The sequence below is a fragment of the Somniosus microcephalus genome, chromosome 3, assembly GCF_052327205.1.
Source record: "Somniosus microcephalus isolate GS21.2 chromosome 3, FLI_Smic_1.0, whole genome shotgun sequence".
Classification (NCBI taxonomy): domain Eukaryota; kingdom Metazoa; phylum Chordata; class Chondrichthyes; order Squaliformes; family Somniosidae; genus Somniosus; species Somniosus microcephalus.
This window is the reverse complement of record NC_140989.1, coordinates 289,027,872-289,050,189: the sequence shown is the minus strand read 5'-3', so window position 1 is coordinate 289,050,189 and position 22,318 is coordinate 289,027,872. Positions and strand designations below refer to the sequence as shown.

The window sequence follows — 22,318 nt, the reverse complement described above, 5'->3', positions numbered from 1 at the left end:
TGGAGGAGGTATTTTATCGCTTTTTCATCATCAAAATGCAAAGCATTTAATAGTTTTATGATCCATAGTCAAATAGTTAATGTTTTTTAATAGGTTTTTTTCTCTGCCCTTCTTCAAAATACTGGCTAGGCCTTTCCATCATTCCCTCACTCTGAAGCACAGGATGGCCCTCTTCATCTCAAAGTGATCTCACTCTTTAACTACCTTTTTATTATGCGCTTATAAAAAGATCTTCTTTCCATTTTGTTAGTCTTTCATACTTCCTTTTAGCTTTCCTGATCTGTCATTTGTAAAGAAAGACTTGCATTTATATAGCGCCTTTCACGACCACCGGACGTCTCAAAGCACTTTACAGCCAATGAAGTACTTTTTTTTTTGAAGTGGAGTCACTATTGTAATATGGGAATGTACCATTCTATACCATTTATAATTTTCAATTCCCCCGTCTTATCATCTGCCTTTGTTTTAAAAAAAATCAAATTTTTGCTGTAATCTCATTTTATCTATTAAATCCCTGACTTTGACATACCCGCTTTATTCGTAGTCAGAATGTAATTAACCCATATCTATTTTATATTTAAATGTCTTCCATTGCTTGTTCACTGTTAGATTGGTCATAGATTACTTGGTTGGTCACCTTTCATGCTGCTGGAATTCAGTGATTTCCAGTCCAACAGCTTTATCTTGGACTCCTCTTTTTATGCATCTTTCCATTGTGAAACTAATTAGGTTATGTCCACTATTTCCCACATGTACTTCTACCTTCAAGTCACTTACTCAACCTGCTTCCTTACCTAGGACCAAACCAAACACTGCATCCTTCCTTGGTGGACATGCAACGTGCTGATTAAGGAAATAGTTCTGCATGTGTTCTGAGAATCCCTCCGATTTGGACCAAAAACTTGTGTCTTCTCATCAACTTTAATGCATACCCAGGGTCTCCCATAACTACATCTTGGTTACCATTGAAAACAACTTGTTCACTGCAAATTATTCTTACAGCTGGGTTATAACTAAACCCAGAACTATTGTGGGTGCAGCCAAAGTTTTGTAGTATGCCTTATTTAGACACAACTGCATTTGCATTGCATTAGAAAATAGGGTGAGTTGGTCAGTGGTGTCTTTCTATACCTTTTATAATTTTCATTTTTCCATCTTATCCCCATTATATTGATAATTTACCTATTTAAAAAAAAAATCTATTTTTTGCTTTAATCTCTCTCTTTATCCACAAAATCCCAGCTTTTGACAGACCCCATTTATTCCTCATCTGAATGTATTGACCTGTACCTTATCATTGCATAGTTAAATATCTTCCGCCTGTTTGACTGGTCATCCCCAATATTCTCACTTCCTTATTTGAAGGCAGTGCCTTGGTTCAACAAGCTCTGGAAAGAGATCAGGAGCAAGAACAATGACTTACTTTCCCCCCCTATTCCACAGGTTTTGAGGCTAATTTTAGCATCCCTGCTACTGCCCACCTGTGAGCACTGAACTCAGCAAGACCACATATCAAACCTGGGTCTGTATGGCTCAGTATCACACCACGTGGTGTATTTATCCTTTGAGCCTTTAAGGGATATTGAGACACTTTTTGAAAAAGTACTTTGCCTCTTCCCCCGTCTCCCCACAGCACCCACCATGTCCAGTCAAGAAAATAGACAAGCTACTCCTAGGCTTCTTGTAATTTCCCTTAGAAGCTGTCTGATAATAGCAAGGGCAGCAATATAGGGAGGGGGTGCTCGGGTACTTGCCCCAGCAACATATCTTAATTCAGCCCCTCACCAGTTGTGGGAAGGGTCATGCAGCATATGTTGAATAGTTCCATCATACTCAACCACTTACATCATCCTTTGCAAAACTTTTGGGATTAAACACTTATGATTCTATTAACAGAGAAAAATCATATTTTATTGCCTCAAATGCTGACAGCACTTCATGATGTGCAATTTGCGCACTCACCACTGTAGAAATATGAAAATAAAACCATTTTTTCAATAGATTTATTTAAAAATCCAGATTTCAATATTTAGACTTGATTTTTCATGTTCATTGCAGTACATTTTTCCTCTATTTTATATCCATGGTTAACAAATGAGGCATATTAGGGTTGGTGTGATATAGAAATGAGGGCATGGTAGAAAAAACATTTACAAACTGTTTAAAGAGATTTCCTGATGGCTCAGTAGGTAAACACATTGCCCACTGTGGAACTGAACTCAGGAAGGTCGTGGGTTCCATCCCTTGCCTGCTCCGAGTTAGCTGACCTCAGCCAGAGCAGCAGAGAGTACTACAATTGCCTCAGCTAAGGAAGAAAAAAAGTCTGGCTTCACGACCCTGATTTGCATCCAATGACGCCTGTTGAAAAAAGTGTGTCCGTGAATCTCAGGTAAGGAAATAATTGGGCTTAGCTGGAATCCCACCAAACTGAATAACCTGGTCACCTGGGCAAGGTACAGGGGGGAGGTCAGTGTTATTGGAAATGTACTCCAATAACAGTGCCTTCAGAAGAAAAGAGAGAAAATTGAAAAATAAAAGGGCTTTTAAATAGTCCACTCTGTCTTTGTAAAGGATTGAAGGGGCAAGCTGGACACTCAGGGCTAGAAATTCGGTGCATTTGCGCCTCTCGTTAGCGCCTCTGGGGGGCAGCAATAGGGCGCAAATGACTTTTCGCCCGAACGCAGCGCTAACGACTCCTGCTAAATTCAGCAGGAGTTTAGCGGTGGCGGTAATGTCCCGCTCCGCTGCGCAGACGGTGACAACGTCATCACCGTGCACAGTGCCCCGTTTCCGCCCCGCCTGCAAAATTGGCCTGCGCCCCCTGAATCTGCGCAGGGTGATGACAGCGACCGATTCGGGGGTAGGAACGGAGCGGTAGGAGGCTCACTGGGCGGTAAGTAAAGGGGAGGTGGCAGCCGGGGGGGAAATTGGTCAACTTACTTGTTGCAGCCCGATGCGTCTTTCAACTCCTCGAGTGCTGAGCTGCTGACACGTCACCCCGCTCCCCGGTGGTCCAGGTAGGGCCCCGCAGAGTTGTGGGCTTGGGCCCTCCCCTTTAATGAGGGGAGGAGCCCTTCCATGCAGCAGCGTCACGTGGCCCAGTGCATCGCGCTGCAGAACGCACCATCCAGATACTCGGGGTTAGCGCTCTAAGAAGGAAGTGGATCTCTACCTCCCTCTTGGGGCACTAAAACTGAAGTTAGCGATCGCTGGCGCTATTTTTCGCCGGGCACTAAATTTAATGCCCAGGCGATGTTAGCGACCCAAAATGGTCGCCAACGAAGTTTCCCCCCTCAATTTCTTCCACAGCCATTCCAATATTATCTTCAACTATTTAATTAGGTAATAACATGCTATGCTATGACGGCTTAGAAACACATTAATGCCTGTTCAGACACATTGTTAAAATCTTTCTAAATGCACATTTTGTGTTCTTATTGCCATTAGTTCAAGGATTTATTGCCATTTTGAATTGTAATGGCATGAAAAATTTAATTTCTGAGGCTGAGCTCACACATCATATTTAACATGGGGATTTCAGCACACTGATGGGTATTTGCTGTGCAGTAACATTTCACTAATATTTCTCTCAAGACCCACAATTCTAACCGATGACTTCCTTGATAGATACTCTCAGCAAAAACACTTTATCAGTGTTAGCAATCAGATCTGTGCCTGCGATTCCTTACACAATGAGCTCTTGATTTTAATCATACTACTAAGTTCAGATTAGGTACTTCCACACAGGAAAATAAAAAATCAAGTATGGGACCAATAGCTGTTCATTAGTAAGGGCTTTTCAGTTGCTTATATGGAAGCTGGGATAACCCTGCCTCCCAATATTATTCTCTTGCCTTCCTTTGTTAGTGAGAAAAGGAAAGGGAACAAGACTAAATCCCAGCTCGGTTAACATCCCACAGACAGGACAAGAATGCAGCAAGTCTGCTGAGGCCCACAAATGAGGGCAAGGCAGGCTGCAAATGGTCCCAAACCATGCTGAGCACCACTGATGTCAAATAGCAGATATGATTTTTTTTTTTTCCTAAAAGACCTTGGAGTATGAGTTTTATATTTGGTACTATTATTTTTTACAATTTTTCACTATATTGTACAGGTACATTTCACTCAAAGTACACCGCATAAACATTAGCAACAGCAAAGAGCGATCGGTTACAGAAAGAGAAGGAAGAAAATGTGTCCGTGTTGGAGTCCCAGAGACAACGGCTGCCGATGCGCATGCCCTGTTCATTCAGCTGTCCAATATGGATTAAAACAATAATCTTGTATCGTGGAATCATGAGATCCTTTACTCGAGCTTTTATAACCTAAAAACGATAAGAATTTACGTTAAGCATTAAATACACATAGAATCCCCCTCCCAGCAACAGAGGACCATCCTGTCATTAATAAACTTGCAAAATGGGCATATAATTGGCAAATGAAGTTCAACACAGATAAATGTGAGGTATTACATTTTGGTGGGAAGAATTGAGAGGTCACTTATTACTTGGCGGGTGTGAGTCTAGTTGGGTTAGAGGAACAAAGGAATCTCGGAGTACAAATACACAAATCACTAAAAGGTGCAACACAGGTTAGGCAAGGCCATAAAAAAAGCAAACCAAGCACTAAGGTTTATTTCTAGAGGTATAGAATTGAAAAGTAGGGAAGTTATACTAAACCTGTATCAAACCTTCATTAGACCACACTTGGAATACTGCGTACAGTTCTGGTCGCCATATTATAAAAAGGATATAGAGGCACTGAAGAGGGTGCAGAGAAGATTTACAAGGATGATACCAGAAATGCAAGGGTATACATATCAGGAAAGGATGAACAGTCTGGGTCTCTTTTCTCTTGAAAAATGGCTGAAAGGTGACCGAATAGAGGTCTTTAAAATTAGGAAAGTTTTTGATAGAGTGGATACAGAGAGAATGTTTCCACTTGTGGGGAAGAGCGTAACTAGAGGCCATCAATATAAGATAATCACCAAAAAATCCAATAGGGAATTCAGAAGAAACTTCTTTACCCAAAGAATGGTGAGAATTTGGAACTCGCTACCACAGGGAGTGGTTGAAGCAAAAAGTATAGATGCATTTAAGGGGAGGCTGGACAAGCATATGAGGGATAAGGGAATATTATTTTTAATTCGTTTATGGGATCTGGGCTTTGCTGGCAAGGCCAGCATTTATTGCCCATCCCTAGTGGCCCTTGAGAAGGTGGTGGTGAGCCGCCTTCTTGAACCGCTGCAGTCCGTGTGGTGATGGTACTCCCACAGTGCTGTTAGGTAGGGAGTTCCAGGATTTTGACCCAGCGACGATGAAGGATCAGCGATATACTTCTAAATCAGGATGGTGTGTGACTTGGAGGGGAACTTGGAGGTGGTGGTGTTCCCATGAGCCTGCTGCCCTTGTCCTTCTAGGTGGAAGAGGTTGCGGGTTTGGGAGGTGTTGCCGAAGAAGCCTTGGCGAGTTGCTGCAATGCATCTTGTAGATGGTACACACTTCAGCCATGGTACGCCGGTGGTGGAGGGAGTGAATGTTTAAGGTGATGGATGGGGTGCCAATCAAGTGGGCTGCTTTGTCCTGGATGGTGTTGAGTTTAGTTGGAGCTGCACTCATCCAGGCAAGTGGAGAGTATTCCATCACACTCCTTACTTGTGCCTTGTAGATGGTGGAAAGGCTTTGGGGAGTCAGGAGGTGAGACACTCGCCACAGAATAACCAGCCTCTGACCTGCTCTTGTTGCCACAGTATTTATGTAGCTGGTCCAGTTAAGTTTCTGGTGAATGGCGATCCCCAGGATGTTGATAGTGGGGGATTCAGCGATGGTAATGCCATTGAATGTCAAGGGCCGGTGGTTAGACTCTCGCTTGTTGGAGATGGTCATTGCCTGGCACTTGTGTGGCACGAATGTTACCTGCCACTTATCAGCCCAAGCCTGAACCTCACCCAGGTCTTGTTGCATGCGGGCATGGACTGCTTCATTATCTGAGGAGTTGTGAATGGCGCTGAACACTGCAGTCATCAGCGAACATCCCCATTTCTGACCTTATGATGGAGGGAAGGTCATTGATGAAGCAGCTGAAGATGGCTAGGCCTAGGACACTGCCCTGAGGAACTCCTGCAGCGATGTCCTGGGGCTGTGATGATTGACCTTCAACCACCACAACCATCTTCCTTTGTGCTAGGTAATAGAGGGTAATGCTGATAGATTTAGATGAGGAAAGGCTCAAGTGGAGCATACGCTCCGGCTTGGACTGGTTGGGCCGAATGTCCTGTTTCTGTGCCATATATCCTATGTAATGTCACGTGGTGTACATGATGTCAATTCCTATTAACTCCAATTCCATATATACATAAAGTTTTCTTGAGGAAATGTGAGCCCAACGCTCTACCCTCCCTCCCATCATTTATCTTCCAATCCCAAGGGAGATTTGGCAAATGGAATACAATACTGGAAAGTGTGAGGTTATGCACTTTGGCAGGAAAAATCGTAGAGCAAGTTATTATCTTAACGGCAAGAAACTGGAAAGTACTGAATGAAGTACAAAGGGATCTGGGGGTCCTGGTGCACGAAACTCAAAAGGTTAGTATGCAGGTGCAGCAAGTGATTAAGAAGGCCAATGGAATGTTGGCTTTCATTGCTAGGGGGATAGAATATAAAAATAGGGAGGTATTGCTTCAGTTGTACAAGGTATTGGTGAGACCGCACCTGGAATACTGCGTACAGTTTTGGTGTCCATACTTAAGAAAGGACATACTTGCTCTCGAGTCAGTACAAAGAAGGTTCACTCGGTTAATCCCGGGGATGAGGGGATGGACATATGAGGAGAGGTTGAGTAGATTGGGACTCTACTCATTGGAGTTCAGAAGAATGAGAGGTGATCTTATTGAAACATATAAGATTGTGAAGGGGTTGGATCGGGTGGATGCGGGGAAGATGTTCCCAATGATGGGTGAAACTAGAACTAGGGGGCATAGTCTTAGAATAAGTAGTTTCCTAGAAGTAAAGGGAATTAAGGGTTACGGGGAGCGGGCAGGAATTTGGACATGAGTCTAGGTTCGGATTGGTCATGGCCCTGTGGGTAGCGGAGCGGGCCCGTGTAGCCTGATCCTGCTCCTATTTCGTGTGTCTAATTCTGTTAGATTCAGGAGATGGTTCGGTGATAGTGGATTGGCGGTTAGGATCAGATCAGCCATGATCTTATTGAATGGCGGAGCAGGTTCGAGGGGCCGATTGGCCTACTCCTGCTCCTATTTCTTATGTTCTTATGTAGCGCATGGCATATCTTTTCCGAAGGCTTTTCTAGTGCTACTATTAAGCAGAGTGCCAGAGGGTTTTATTTTCAATGAGATTAGCCCCGTTATGACTCTTGATTTTCACTACTATCCTACGGAGAAACACATGGGTTCAGTTTGGCCCGTTCCCCTAGTAGTGCAGACCGAGATCTCCAGAAACCAGACTAATGAGATACTGAACCTATGTACTACTCTTCTGCGATGCTTCAACATGCTGAATCATCCCATCAATAAAGTCTTCTTGTTCCTTTAAACTCCAAATTTGCTGTTTATACACATTTCCCCTCTATCTTTATTGTATTGAAATCAAGATTCATCGCTAAGCTTCCTATCCCATTTCATTCTTTTCTGGAACCTCAAAACTGTGGATCTCCTGAGTTTTCCTTATCCCATACAATAAACAGACTTTCAAAACCCAAGTTCAAATATGGTGCTGTCATTTGCCATGGGTCTATGCCCCTGGTCTAGTCGACTCAATTTATAAAAGCTTAACAATTTTGAACCTGTAAACTGTAAAGGTGTTCCATGAGAAACATTAATATTCTGTTCCTTGGTGTTTAGTGGCTTTGAGAAAACATGACAGGGGAGGAAGAAAGAGGGTTTGAGGGTTAATCATTTCAATAAATTACAGTTTTAAATCAATACTGTTAAAAATAACATTATGTATAATTTTCTGAACCTCAATAGATTTTAATGCAAAAATATGAGAACTTTGAACCAAACTTTGTCATTGGCGGTCAACAAGAGCATTTTAATTTTGTCTGCAGTTGTTTTTTTTCCTCTTAACTTCAGCAAAAACTTCCCAAAGACTTACTGCTTCTCCTAGAAGAGCAAGTACCCTCATTTCTCCCAGGCATGTAAAAATCCTGCAGGCAACAAACCATGCTCACTTTGGGTCATCAGAAGAAAGAAATCCCCAATCTGATTTTCTCTTCACATAGGAAGGTGCAATGACCCACACACCCAGCAAGGGACGTCAAATGTCAGTGTGCAAGACTCTGAATCTAATGCCAATTTGTGCTGAATTTTGGGCAGTGTTGTACTGTGGGTTGAAACTACTCCAAGCTCATTTCACCTAGGACCCTTACAGCAGCAAAGTGGAGACTTTCATCTCATCTGTGTGGGCTGAATTGAAACCAAGTTCTCAGATGTGTCCAGATGGTGGAGTTAATTAGCTCCCCCAACATACAATTTAAAAAAAAATCTTCAATTTTGGTTACAGAAATTGTCTATGTGCAGTCATAAATGAATGGGCAGTGACTGAGTGATTTGATGCTGCAGAGAACCATCCATAGGATATTGGAAATATTAACAAAAGTGAAAAGCCCTTTGAGCCAGAAAAGATAAACAGCTTTATTAAGGTAGAGTATTTCTGGTTCCAGTTACTGTATTAGTTTTAATATGAGCTTTTAGGATTCATCACTAAAGCTTAAAATAATTAATTTTGATTACTGGCAAGGGGGAATAGCTGGAACACAAGAATCATTAGCAATAGAAAAAAGATCTTTCGGCTCAACAAACCTGTCCCTTTTTCATAGATCAATTCTGCCTACCTTCCTTCTCATCATATACTTTCATCTAGTTGTCTCCTGAACCCATTTATAAGATTTAATTCAATACCCTTCCCCAAGACCTTATTCTACAATTTGTTATCGTTTTACTCCTGACTTTCTAATTTTTAACTTTGTCCACAACACGGCTAAAAATTCCTTAACTTTTCCTCAACTAAAGAGTTCTCATATCCAGAAACATCTTTGTTGTTTGCCTCAATATCCTTTCAAGGACAATAATATCCATCCTGTTGTTAGGTAACCAGAACTGCAGACAGTTATCCAGATGGGGTCTGGCCAATAGAGAATATGCATTTTCATTGTAATGTCACAAGCAAGCAATGACATTTTTTTTTTTTTGGATGTAACATCATGCTTCACGGTGATGTCTGTTGTCTCGGCATTTGGCAAAGATGGGGGTGGAGTAAAGGGTGGGGAGAAGTTAGGCAGAGAAGCAAAGCTTTAAATTCCACTTACTTCAGAGATGGTCTTAGTCATCTGCCTGCAGAGTTCAGGCTCATACTTCTCCTCCTGTAAGTAGTTAGTCAGTACATCTTTGAGAATATTGTTCACAGTGGCCCCTGGGAAATACTTTGAAGGACCTGGAAACAGGTATAATCTCTTTAAAATAATGAACAAACTAGATTGTTAACTAACCAAGTATATTATGGATTTAAAAGCATAAAGATGAAGAAAGGTCTAGGGAAAAAGAAACTTGTTTAAAATTACCCCTACATCTATGTAAAATAAAAGTTATAACAACACTAGTAAAATACTATTTGATCTCCCATGGAAGTGTGGAATTTGGGGCAGAACTCAGATCTGTATTTCTCTCAGTTGCACCCTTAGCAACGTTGAATGCCAGGGACATCTGAGAGTTAGAGAATCATAGAATGGTTACAGCACAGAAGGAGGCCATTCAGTCCATCGAGCCTGTGCCGGCAATCTGCAAGAGCACTTCAGCTAGTCCCACTCCCCCACCCTTTCCACGTAGCCCTACAAATTATTTTCCTCAGGTACTTATCCAATTCCATTTTGAAAGCCACGATTGAATCTGTCTCCTCCACCTTCAGGCAGTGCATTCCGGATCATAACCAGTTGCTGCGTAAAAAAGTTTTCCTCATGTCGCCTTTGGTCCTTCTGCCAATCACCTTAAATCGGTGTCCTCTGGTTCTTGACCCTTCTGACAATGGGAACAGTTTCTCTCTATCTACTCTGTCTAGACCCCTCATGATTTTGAACACCTCTATCAAATCTCCTCTCAACCTTCTCTGCTCTAAGAAGAACAACCCCAGCTTCTCTAGTCTATCCACATAACTGAAGTTCCTCATCCCTGGAACCATTCTTGTAAATCTTTTCCACACCCTCTCTAAGGCCTTCACATCCTTCCTAAAGTGCGGTGCCCAGAATTGGACAAAATACTCCAGTTGAGGCCGAACCAGTGTTTTATAAAGGTTCATCATAACTTCCTTGCTTTTGTACTCTATGCCTCTATTTATGAAGCCCTGGATCCCGTATATTTTTTTAACCGCTTTCTCAACCTGCCGTGCCACCTTCAACGATTTGTGCACAGATACCCCCAGGTCTCTCTGTTCATGCACCCCCTTTTGAATTGAGTATATTCAAGACAGAGATCGATAGATTTTTGAATATTAAGGGAATCAAGTGATATGGGGATAGTGCAGGAAAATGGAGATGAGGTAGAAGATCAGCCATGATCTTATTGAATGGCGGAGCAAGTTCGAAAGGCCAAATGGCCTACTCCTGCTCCTATTTCTTATGTACCTTTTAGTTTATATTGCCTCTCCTCATTCTTCCAACCAAAATGTATCACTTCGCACTTTTCTGTGTTAAATTTCATCTGCCACGTGTCCGCCCATTCCACCAGCCTGTCTATAGCCTCCTCACTGTTCACTATACTTCCAAGTTTTGTGTCACATACAAATTTTGAAATTGTGCCCTGTACACCCATGTCTAAGTCATTAATATATATCAAGAAAAGCAGTGGTCCTAGTACCGACCCCTGGGGAACCCCACTCTGTATCTTCCTCCAGTGCGATAAACAACTGTTCACCACGACTCTGTTTCCTGTCACTTAGCCAATTTCATATCCATGTTACCACTGTCCCTTTTATTCCATGGCTTCAACTTTGCTGGCAAGCCTATTATGTAGCACTTTATCAAATGCCTTTTGGAAGTCCATGTACACCACATCAACCGCATTGCCCTCATCAACCCTCTCTGTTACCTCATCAAGTTACCTCAAAAACTCAATCAAGTTAGTTAAACATGATTTGCCTTTAACAAATCTGTGCTGGCTTTCTTTAATTAATCCATACTTGTCCAAGCGATTGTTAATTTTGTCCCAGATTATTGTTTCTAAAAGCTTCCCCACTACTGAGGTTGAACTGACTGGCCTGTAGTTGCTGGGTTTATCCTTACACCCTCACAGCTTCGGGCTTCCAGTATTGCTAGGATCAATCGGAGCAGGGGTGCAGTGAGAGAAGAGAGTTAAAAAATGTAAAGACTAGTATCCCTAAAGAGATTACAGTCATTTAAAAAAAAGTAATTAAAATACTTTGTTAAGTCTAAAAAGGTGTGTTAAAAATAAAATCTACACAATTCACTTAAAGCTCAAAGCTTTTTCAGGAAGCTGAACAGATCTTAATATATGAAGTCACATGAAAACATAGTGTAGGCTATGTTTTTCAATTTAGTAAAGGCTAGTAACACAATGTAATCGATTGTCGATTATATTCTTGAAACAAGCAGAAGGAGGAATTACGTTTTCTTTTAAAATGTTGCTGGAGTACCTGAAACCTATGGGGCTCCTAATGCTGTGGCAAGGTGCCACAGCAACATTCTTTCCCCTCCCAATTGAAGCAGGTACTTCAGTTGCAAAATGAGTGACAACCACAATTTTGGACAGTTGTCAGTAGGTGGGCAGAAGTTCCACTTTGCACCCAAAGAGGCTGCAGCATTAATACATTTCCCATAGTTTATGCATTCTCCAAGAATCCTGGCTCAAAAGTTAACTCTATACTTAAACTTCAGAGTGTTCCTGGCGGCAACAGTGCCTTAGAGAAAACTTTCTGGCCAATGAAGCGTAATCACCAAACCTTGAAGCCGATATTCTATTGAGTGTTTTTGGATTGATCAAGAATGTTGAAATGCAGTAGATCTTGCATCCCCAACAAAACATGGAGGCCTGGCTTAAGTGCCAAGAACTTTTGTGATTACACTTGGTTTGTGATCTTACACAGGACTGACAGAGCAACTACTTTAAACTTGTAAAAATTCTGAATTAGAATGACTGAAATACCGTTGAAGCACATCCGTGGTTGGACAGTCATCACTCAACCTTCTCCACAATGTATAACTATCAGTTCAAATCTGCATCCACTCCAGTGCACAAATAAGCTTTCAGCACACTCTGCTACCCCTCAACATCTTCATTTTTCAATCTAGCTATTTTGGTGGCTTGGTTGATAGACTGCACAACCAACTGGGAACTACATTCAAATTGTGAAATCTCATTTAACTTACAAACATTAAAAAAAGGCTTTCATCAAATCGGTCCAGGTTGTAATCACTTACTCTTTTTTGTATGATTAACTTATGAAAAGCTCAAGAAGTTGACAAGCCTCAACTCACCTAATTGATAAGTGTTTTCCATTTGTAGTGTGGGGCGTGGAATGTCATCATGATGGCCTGGATCATCCATATAGGACACTGTACTCATGGAACTGTATAAACAAAGACAATATGAGTGGGGAGGAAGGAACGTTTTTTAATTAAAAAATGAGATTAAGTTAACTTCCATGTTAAATTATGTTATTCAAAGACAAACCGTGAACACGTTTTGAATTCTTTGGCCAATACAACAAAGGACATTGTGGGGCCAATAATGCGCTTCAGGCATGGTGGCCCTGGTGTAGAAGCACTGAATGCTCAGAACTTAAGGTAGGAAATGCCTAGAGTGCTAGAATCTTGCACACAAACTGTGCACAAGGCTCATTCAGGCACTGGTCGTTTAGCACCCATTGCAAATGCACACTACAAATACAGGCCGTGCAGAGGTTGTGTATGTTTTGCCCTGGGTGGCCTGAACCTTCCATTAGGCCTATCCAGGTTACCGCCTCCTCTGGGCTTTGGCTTCAGAAGGCCCATGTACTGCTGGTGCTGCTACCGCTGTTTTCCTCCCCACACCTATTCTCCATGAAAACAGTGCAGTCAAAGTGCCAATACAAATAATTGTATCCCTGCAAATTCAGCATTAACCCAGTACATCATGAGCAATGAAAGAACAACATTAAATATTCAAGTGAGCAGATCTCATGATCATGGAAGGTCAGCTCATTTACTGATGAAGGAGCAATTGTCCTAGCACTGTTGCTTCAGGATTGCGTAATTGCCCCCCTGTATCTGGAAAACTGTACCCCAGATCGAAAGTGGAAGCATGCAAAGTAATTGTGATGGGCATGGGCTCCCTGCTGCATTGCAACAGTAAATATTTCTGTATTCTGTCATGGTCATGTGAAACTATAGGTAGGCAAGGCACTGGAAGTTCAAAAGGGTCTCTTTTGTTTTGACCTGAGGGCCATTGTATGCAGCAATACACAGAAGTTGGAGTTAATGGAGGTTCAAAAGAGGGTACCCCCCACCCCACCCTCTGTTTACATCACTGCATATAAAGCGGATTTCTGTAATTACAACCATTAAAGGGGCACCATGCAGAGGGAAATTCCAAAAAGCTTTGTTTCAAGCCTAATCTAGTAAACATCTGTCCAGAGAGATAGAGCTGGTATCCGCATCCCCATCAACTTGGATGATTGAAATAATAGGGCTGAAGTTACATTGCCCTGGGAGCATAACTGGGTGGCAAAAATGGGACCCAGCTATGCTGGGTTGCTGCTCCATCGTTAGAAAGAGGTGAGACTAGTGGACTGACTTCATCCATTAGAATTCCCACCAGTTCCACCTCCATTTCTCTCACCACAATGTAGCAATGCATACTGGCTTTCCCGGATCCTGGTGGAAGTGGGGCACTGAAATGTGCAAAGACTAGTTTCCCTGTGGCAATCAATTGCAAAGTGTTGGGAAAGTGGCAAATTCAAAATGAGAGTTTATAAAAAAAAACTGGTGGCGGATTTCCCTCCACTTCCAAATTCCACTGTCTCCAAAAATGGTGTTTCTAGCTACCCAAAATATGCCAATTGCCTTGACCCCAGGGTTTGGAACAGGGTTCTGGAGTGTATCGATGGGCTGTGTGGAGGTGCCTGTCTACCAAGACCTACCCCCAGGAATTTCTAGCCAATTTATATTATAATTTTTGGCCTGTTGAGAAAGAACTGGGGATCCTTCAAAGAAGCTGGCCTCCACTTCCAAGGAAGTGAGGACTATGTCTTGGCAGCAGCCTGAGTTCATCTGCATTACTATGTAATGGTGGCGAGATAAAACTCCATAGGCGCAGTGCACTGCGTTTATGTAAAAGGTTAGCAGAGGACTCCGTTTAAAGATCCTGAAAAGGGGCTGCTTCAAGAGCTTTGACATTCTCAAGGCAGAACAGGAAATTGTGTGCAATTATAGTATTATTCTGCTGCATTCGAATTTGCTGTTTTATAAATATATTTCTTGTAATAAGTTTCACTGGTAGTCTAACCCAAACCAAATGTTCTCACAGGCTGTATTTTTCCACCTATGAAAGAGGATGGGAGTGCATGGTTGGTGACTCCAACAAAAAGGTAATTGTTAATCCTGCGGCACGCTAACTCATTCACTCTATATTTAAGGCTAGAAGTTTCAGATCATGCGAGATGCAGGTTGCCTATGAATGCTGCCTTTTGCAATGAACGAGATTGAAAAGTGTTGAGGTAGAGCCCAAATATTACAGAATAGTAATTACAAGATTGCAAAGACCCGGATAAGATTTTGAGAGCATTGGGTGGGGAGGATGGTGTTAGCTTGTGTTACCCGGTCTGGGTGTGTGCAGGGGGAGAGTTGCGGGAGGGGAAAGAAGACCAGACAGACGGGAACCTTTATTTGTTGATTACAGTCACACCGTTCTGGAAAAGGCCAAGCAGAGAGAGTGTGAAAAAAATAAGAGATGCTCCAGTGAACAATTTCTGAACAATATTGGCAGGTGACCAGGCAAATTGCTGCTCGCTTCCAGATAGCATGCACGAAAATCACAGTAAGGGCATACATTTACGTCGGGTAGGTTTGGGGCCTGATTTAGTTTAGAACTTAAAATTAAAATATTGAATGAAATATCCTTTATAAGTCATTTCAAAGCTATTTGTCTTAAGTGACAGATGGGGAGACTGATCAAAAATAGAGGAGAGTGAAGTGCTCCAGATAACCATAAAAAGCATCATGTGCAAACAATCATCAGACATTAGGAACACTTTAGTATAAAAATGTAGTTTTGAACTGTTGTTCACCCAAACCAGATCCATTCAGTTAGAATTTATGGCTAGATTACCCTGACCAATGCCAGGCACAACATTTAAGAACAGTGACTGTTAAATCCAACAAGTATTGCAGAGCCAAAAGAAATACAATTCAATATTGCGACCACTCACCACAACTAGAAAAATGCCCCCAAAATCTATTCAACTGTCTTGGACCGACAAAAATACAAGCAAATCAAGAAAATGCTTTGTTTTCAGTGAGATCATCTGCAGAAAATGGTGTTATCCGTTTAAAATAACATAACAATACATTACATATTAAACTCATCTCTGGTTGAGGATGCCACAGCTATTGTTTGGGAGAACAAACCATGGAAAAATTCTGTGACTTTCTTTTACTAAAATGGGTGAGGAGGACTAGTAACAGTTTAACAAAATGATAAATATTGTTTTTTTTAATTTATTATTTCCCAGTGCCCCAATGTTTTTACTGTTCCCTTATACTGTCTATTGCCGAGAGGGTTGGCTAGCAACCAACCAATTTCCAGGCATCTGTCAATTCCACTCTGAAATTGACTACAAACAGGCACATAAAACCAATTTCTCTCTCCCACTGTATGATGAAACAGCGGTCAGCCACTTGAGTGCTTACACAACGTGATGAGGACTGAGATCGCCAATTCAGGATGAGGGGGGAACGAGGTAAATGTTAACCTCAATTCAATCACTCCATGGCACTTTGTACTGGTGCTTCAAAGTGCTTTGTCGTCATGCTGACCCTACCTTTCACAGTGAAAAGTGACAATTTTGCTAAGTTGTTATGTAGGTGCATTTCTCCAGAGGGACGGAAAAAAAAGAGGAAGCATGAACTTAGACTCTCCCATGCTTCCCAATAACTGTTTACTGAGCATCTTTGACAAAGGATTGGTGGAATGCCCTCAGTAGTCAAGAATATTTTGTTAGTAGGAAGAGAAAGAAAACAAAACCCAACTTTACTTTCCACACAGGAAAAAGAAACATTAATAATAGTTCATATTTGTTTGGGATGAAGTCATAAATAGAGTCAATGGCCTTGGGAAATGTGAATTGGAGTCCATTGGAACAGTGTTCTATTTATTATAATCCAGTGTGAAATTCTTCCAAAATATATTAATTGCCTTGAGTCTTCCTCAACTTAAGACTGTTGAGTTGATTTTGCCATGAGCAACTCTTCCGCACGTTTCTGTATTCCTAGGTTATGGCGTGAAAGGTAGTCCTTTGAAATAGGCACAATGATGGTGGCTTTTCACTTCAGAGACCTGGCTTTCAACTCAGCCTAGATGAATGCATTATCTTGAACAGCTCAAACACCAAGATACAGAAGTTAAAATTGAGACATTAAGAGTAAAAAAGGAAATCAGGCAGACCTTTTTACCCAAAGGACAATAAGTTTGCAGAATAAGTTACCTGGAAAAAAACCACTAAAATAGTATAAATGGGTTCAAAAGACAACTGGATGTATTTCTCAAAAGAGATCAGATTGAATAATATTGTGGGGATGTGCTGTTGAGATCAAAAAAGGAAGGACTTCTGGGACCAAATAGCCTCTTCCATCCCCCAAAAATTGTATATATGCTTATAAAAGCTTCCTCTCTCTACTTGTTGTAAAAAATTAACATAAAATTAGTTCAGGCAGTCATAAACCCATTCACACCTGTTGAGTCTGTGTGTCCCAGTTATGCTTAGGATCAATCACTGGACACAGACAACAAGAATAACTTTTAACAGGTCTTTACTATTCGGAGGTCAGGGCTGAACTGCCCAGCAAATCCCTACACAACACTTATCACAGAATCACAGAAACCCCACAGTGCAGATAGAGGCCATTTCGGCCCATCGAGCCTGCACCGACACATATCCCACCCGATCCCCGTAACCCCTACACCAACACATATCCCACCCTATCCTGTAACCCCACGTATTTAATCCCCCTAACACTAAGGGTCAATTTATCATAGCCAATCAACCTAACCTGCACATCTTTGGACTGTGGGAGGAAACCGGAGCACCCGGAGGAAACCCACGCAAACACGGGGAGAATGTGCAAACTCCACACAGACAGTCGCCCGAGGCCGGATTCGAACCTGGGTCCCTGGCGCTGTGAGGCAACAGTGCTAACCACTATGCCACCGTGTGGTCACCACCGGTATTACAGTATACAGCAGCCAAGAGAAAGTAGTACATCTCTTAAGGTAGTTCTCTTAAGGTAGAACAGGTTACATACACCACAATCCTCCCTTTTTAGCTTAACAGTTATATCCCCATTTAACATAACATAATAACATATATATATATATATATATATATATATATATACACAACTTCATGCAAAACAGTTCAAAGATTCAGTCTCTGAGGAGGCCTCCTGATTCGAGTTGGATAACGCCTTTCAGGGGTCTCTGGTTCTCGTTGCTGGGGTGACTCATCTAGTTGGTCTCTTATGGATTGGACATCATCATCAGGTACATTCACTTCTGAGGTAGATGCTTCAGGTTCACTAACTTCTTCCACGGTTGTCTCTGCCGTAACCATGGGTTTGACCCTTGTTCTCTATTCTACCAGTTGGTCAGCATGACGCCGTATTACATTTTCACCAATATCTACCGTGTGCATCAGGGGTCCTTGTCTGGCCCGAATTGTTCCAGATTGCCATTTCTCGTTTTTATAGTCCCGGGCTAACACTGGTTGTCCTATTTCGAAACTCCGAGTGGTCTTGTTATTTATATGCTGGAACTGTTTGTTTTCAACTTCCCTCCGCACATTTGGTTTTAACAAGTCCAACCTGGACCGCAACCTCCTGTTATAGAACATCATGGCAGGACTTTGGTTTGTCACTGCATGAGTGGCGTTTCGATATGCCAGTAGGAATTTGTCCACCTTGTGTTGTAGTGGAATCTGATCTTCGCTCATGGCCTTTATTGCTTTTTTGAACGTTTGTACAAATCTCTCGGCCAACCCGTTTGTAGCCGGATGATATGGGGCAGAGGTATAATGTTTCACCCCATTCTTCTTCATGAATTTCTGGAATTCTTCTGACACGAACTGCGGTCCGTTGTCTGAACATATTTGTTCTGGCAATCCATTTCTTGCAAATATCGTTCTTAGCACCGCGATCGTCTTTTCCGAGGTAGTGGTAGTCATCTTAATCACTTCTGGCCATTTAGAATGTGCGTCCACTGCAATTAAAAACATGGAGTCCATGAATGGACCAGCAAAGTCAATATGTACCCGTTGCCATGGGGTTGAAGGCCATTCCCATGGATGCAGCGGTGCAATCGGAGGTGCATTTTGCACTTTTTGGCACCCTGAGCAGCTTTTCGTCAGATCCTCTATCTGTTGGTCGATACCCGGCCACCACACATAAGCCCTAGCAAGGCTTTTCATCTTGACTCCCCCCAGATGACCTTCATGCAGTTCCTTTAGAACTCTCTCTCTTAACTTAGGAGGAATAATCACCCTTGTTCCATACATCAATGTTCCTTGACAGACGGACAGCTGTTCTCGTCTTGCTGAGAATGCCGGTAACAGTGGATCACCATGTGCTGGCCATCCCTTCACTGTCACTTCGTAGACCCGGGACAGTGTCGGGTCGTTCCTGGTTTCTCTTTCAATACTTGCATTGGTGACTGGTAAACATTCGATGATGGTCAAGTGAAATAACTCAACAGGGTCAACCGTCGGTGCCTCCTCCTCTGTAGGTAGTGGCAGGCGCGACAGCCCATCAGCATTACCATGCTGCTTTGTACCTTTGAATTCAATCTGATATTGATGTGCCCCTAGGAAAAGGGACCATCTCTGGAGTCTCTGTGCCGTCATCACCGAAACACCCTTCTTAGGGTTAAAAATGGATACCAACGGCTGGTGGTCTGTCAGAAGCGTGAACTTTTGGCCCTGCAGGTAATGATTAAACTTCTTTACTCCCCACACAAGGCTGAGAGCCTCCCTATCTATCTGAGCATAGTTGCGCTCAGCGGAGGTCAATGATCTGGATGCGAACGCAACTGGCCTCTCCAGGCCATTTGGCAACTTGTGTGAGAGTACTGCCCCGATACCATATGGAGAAGCATCACAAGCCAAACGAATAGGCAGCGTTGGGTTGAAGTGAGCCAACACTTCCTCTGAGGTGATCAATGCCTTGCTTTTGCGAAAGGCCCTCTTACAGTCCTCGCTCCACTTCCATGGTACTCCCTTCTGCAAAAGAGCGTTCAGCGGGTGCAGCACCGTGGATAAATTTGGCAGAAACTTATGGTAATAGTTAATCAACCCTAGGAACGACCTCAACTGGGATACATTATCCGGAGCGGGAGCCTTCACAACAGCTTCGATCTTGTCAGGAGACTTATGAAGCCCCTCCTGGTCAATGACATGACCACAGTACGAGATCCGCTTCTGAAAGAACTCACATTTCTGGCGATTAACTCGAAGTCCATATTCTTTCAATCTGGTGAGCACCAGTTCCAAATTTGCAAGGTGTTCCTCGTCATCATCTCCTGTAATCAGAATATCATCCAGGTAACATTGTGTGCCTGGAATTCCCTGTAATACCTGCTCCATGGCCCTCTGCCAAATTGCTGGAGCCGATGCCACTCCAAAAACCAGTCTATTATACCGGTACAAGCCTCTATGCGTGTTGAGCGTGAGATACTGGCGTGACTCTTCCTCAACTTCCATCTGTAAGTACGCCTGTGCCAGGTCTATCTTGGTGAAGTGTTTCCCGCCAGACAACGAAGCGAAGATATCCTCAATCCGCGGAAGCGGATACTGCACCATGTGAAGCACCGGATTAACAGTGATCTTGAAATCTCCACAGATGCGAACCTTCCCCGGTTCCCCTGGCTTGTTGCTCGATGAACGCTTCATGACGGGAACAATGGGCATGGCCCACTCACTCCAGTCTACCTTAGACAGTACTCCTGAACGTTCTAGCCCTTCCAGCTCAGCTTCCACAGCAGGTCGTATCGCATAAGGTACCGGTCTGGCTTTGAAAAATTTCGGGTTTGCATGTTCTTCAACCTTGATGCTTGCCGTAATTCCTCTCAGTGTTCCCAGTCCCTGTTGGAACACCTCTTTAGCATCGTCCAATATTCTGGACAATCATTTAGGTTTGACATCTTTTTTACCGGAATCTACCGTTAGTGCTTTTAAGGAATGCCAGTCCATATTTATTTTCCTAATCCACTCCCGTCCCAGTAGTGGTGGACCTCCCTCAGGTAGCACATATAAGTCCATTCCTCGGCTTTCTTTGCCCTTGTGGACCACCTTTACCTCTATCTTCCCGATGGGGTATACTCTTTGCCCCGTGTATGTTTTCAATACAATCTCCGTATCCCGTAGGGGAATATGTGGGAATAACCTTTTGTAATCTTGCTTATTCATGACCGTCAATGCCGATCCAGTGTCCAATTCCATCTTCACTTGGACTCCTGCTATCTGAAGTGTGACCCAAATTGTTTGGAGGTCTGCTTCCTTACCAACATTGTGTACTCTTAGACTACCCAGTTCATTACTGCTGGAGTCTGAATCTGACTTCTGTTCGTTCGAACTGTTCTCTGTCACCTTGTGTACCTTTCTGTACTTTTCCTGCGGTGACTTTTTGTTGCTGGTCTTCTTTCCTGACCGGCATACTTTAGCTATGTGACCAAGCCTGCCACATTTTCTGCATTCCTGATTTTTGAACCAGCACTGGTTCTGATCGTGCGTTGTCTTTCCACAACGATAACATTTTACTGTACCCAAGACCATTTGATTGGTGCTGAGTTCCGGTGACCGTAGCTGCATTTCCGCCGTGCCTCTCGCTGCGGCTTCTTGCGATGCTGCAATAGTGACAGCTTTATCAAGCGTAAGATCATTCTCCTCTAGCAGTCGCTTTTGTGTTCCTTCTTTTAACAATCCACACACAAATTTATCTCTCAGCGCATCTGCTAGTCCTGTTCCAAACTGACAGTACTTCGATAGCTTACGCAGTTCAATTAAAAATTCAGCGTTGCTTTCGTCTTTCAGCTGCGTTCTTCTGTAAAATTTAAATCGTTCCGCTATCATCAGCGGCGTGGGGTTTAAATGATTTTTCAGGACAGTAACAATATTCGCGAAAGTCTGATCCGCCGGTTTATTTGGTGATAGAAGGTGCTTCAATAGCCCGTATGTCTTCGCACCCATTGAGCTTAATAAGGTTAGTGCTTTCTCATCATCTGGTACCTTATTTGCTTTACAATAAACTTCCATGCGTTCTACATACGTGGTCCAATCTTCGATATCGCTTTCAAAGGTATTAATGCTCCCATGTTTAGGCATCCTTGCAAGTTTTTAAATTTTTCTTTTTCTCAAAATGGCGGCTTCCCGCGCTTGTCTTCTTCCCCCGCCTACTAAAATGGCGGCTTCCCGCGCTTGGCGGTCTTTCCCGCGCTCGTCTTCTTCCCCCGCCGACTACAATGGCGGATTCCCGTGTTTGCCTTCTTCCCCCGCTGGCTGCAATGGCGATTGCCGTGCTGCTGCCGTTCTCGCCTCCCCAGCGGTTCTCAATTCCCCGACGCTGCTTTGCCTCGCAGCCCCGCTTGCAGCCCGGTCCTTTACACCGGCTGCGTTTGATTTCTCCACGGCTCTCGTGCCTTAAGCTGCCCCAGTCGCTGCGCCTCTCGGCCTCGATTGCAGCCCGGCCCTTTTTACCGGCCGTGGTCGAGTTCTCCGCCCTTATTCCTCCGTTTTCCCTCCCCTACTCCACAGCCAACGCGGCCGACTTTCTGCTCGTGTCGCTGATCGGCTTACCCACCACCATGGTAGAAGGGATGATCACTGCCTGTCGCTGATGGAGGGCTTCGTGGTCAGAATTTTTCTTTTTAACCCGGGTTCTCGATGCCTCCCGTGCGATGGTGCTCAGCAGGATGATGAGGGCGGATGCCTCTTCTCGACGCCCGTTCTGAGGACGAAGCTGCCTTGGATGTAAAACTGCCGCAGGGTAAGATCGGACTCCTCACCACTGTTGAGTCTGTGTGTCCCAGTTATGCTTAGGATCAATCACTGGA

At 43.2% G+C, this 22,318-nt stretch overlaps 1 protein-coding gene across 2 annotated transcripts in view; it reads right to left on the bottom strand.

Moving 5' to 3' along the window:
- Positions 1 to 2,194: 2,194 nt before the first annotated feature.
- Positions 2,195 to 22,318, bottom strand: part of dynlt5 (dynein light chain Tctex-type family member 5) — a 44,134-nt gene continuing 24,010 nt past the window's right edge. For both annotated transcript variants that reach the window (XM_085982726.1, XM_085982727.1), the window contains exons 3-5: positions 12,502 to 12,593; positions 9,325 to 9,449; positions 2,195 to 4,325 (exon numbers count right to left, since the gene is read on the bottom strand). In XM_085982726.1, the coding sequence (XP_085838852.1) occupies positions 4,122 to 4,325; positions 9,325 to 9,449; positions 12,502 to 12,593 (421 nt within the window). In that variant the 3' untranslated portion in view covers positions 2,195 to 4,121. The remainder of the gene's footprint in view (positions 4,326 to 9,324; positions 9,450 to 12,501; positions 12,594 to 22,318) is intronic.